Below are 287 nucleotides of genomic sequence, written 5' to 3' on the forward strand. Positions count from 1 at the left end.
CCCCCCCCCCCCCCAATCCAGGGCCACAAATGAAAATGTTCCTGTGTTTTGGTGTGCGTCTATGTTCAAGGAGAGCCAGTGGCTGGATAGCGTGTCTCTGCTTATCAAAGACTCAATGGAAGGTGACATGATTGACAACCTCTCCGGCTCAGTCTTCCATCATTACTCCCCCGTTTGTAAGGACTGTGACGGACACGCGCGGGAGGTATACACACACACACACACACACACACACACACACACACACACACACACACACACACACACACACACACACACACACACAC

General features: G+C 52.3%; 1 protein-coding gene across 1 annotated transcript in view; it reads left to right on the top strand.

Annotated features, from left to right (window-relative positions):
• The window catches only part of cacna1ib (calcium voltage-gated channel subunit alpha1 Ib), a 103,389-nt gene that overhangs the window by 81,795 nt on the left and 21,307 nt on the right, over positions 1-287 (top strand). The window contains exons 33-34 of the mRNA XM_019861719.1: positions 1-9; positions 69-205. The exon at positions 1-9 is cut by the window's left edge and continues 439 nt beyond it. Of these exons, the coding sequence (XP_019717278.1) occupies positions 1-9; positions 69-205 (146 nt within the window). The remainder of the gene's footprint in view (positions 10-68; positions 206-287) is intronic.

Source organism: Hippocampus comes, unplaced genomic scaffold, assembly GCF_001891065.2.
Source record: "Hippocampus comes isolate QL1 unplaced genomic scaffold, H_comes_QL1_v1.1 scaffold7, whole genome shotgun sequence".
Taxonomy (NCBI): Eukaryota; Metazoa; Chordata; class Actinopteri; order Syngnathiformes; family Syngnathidae; genus Hippocampus; species Hippocampus comes.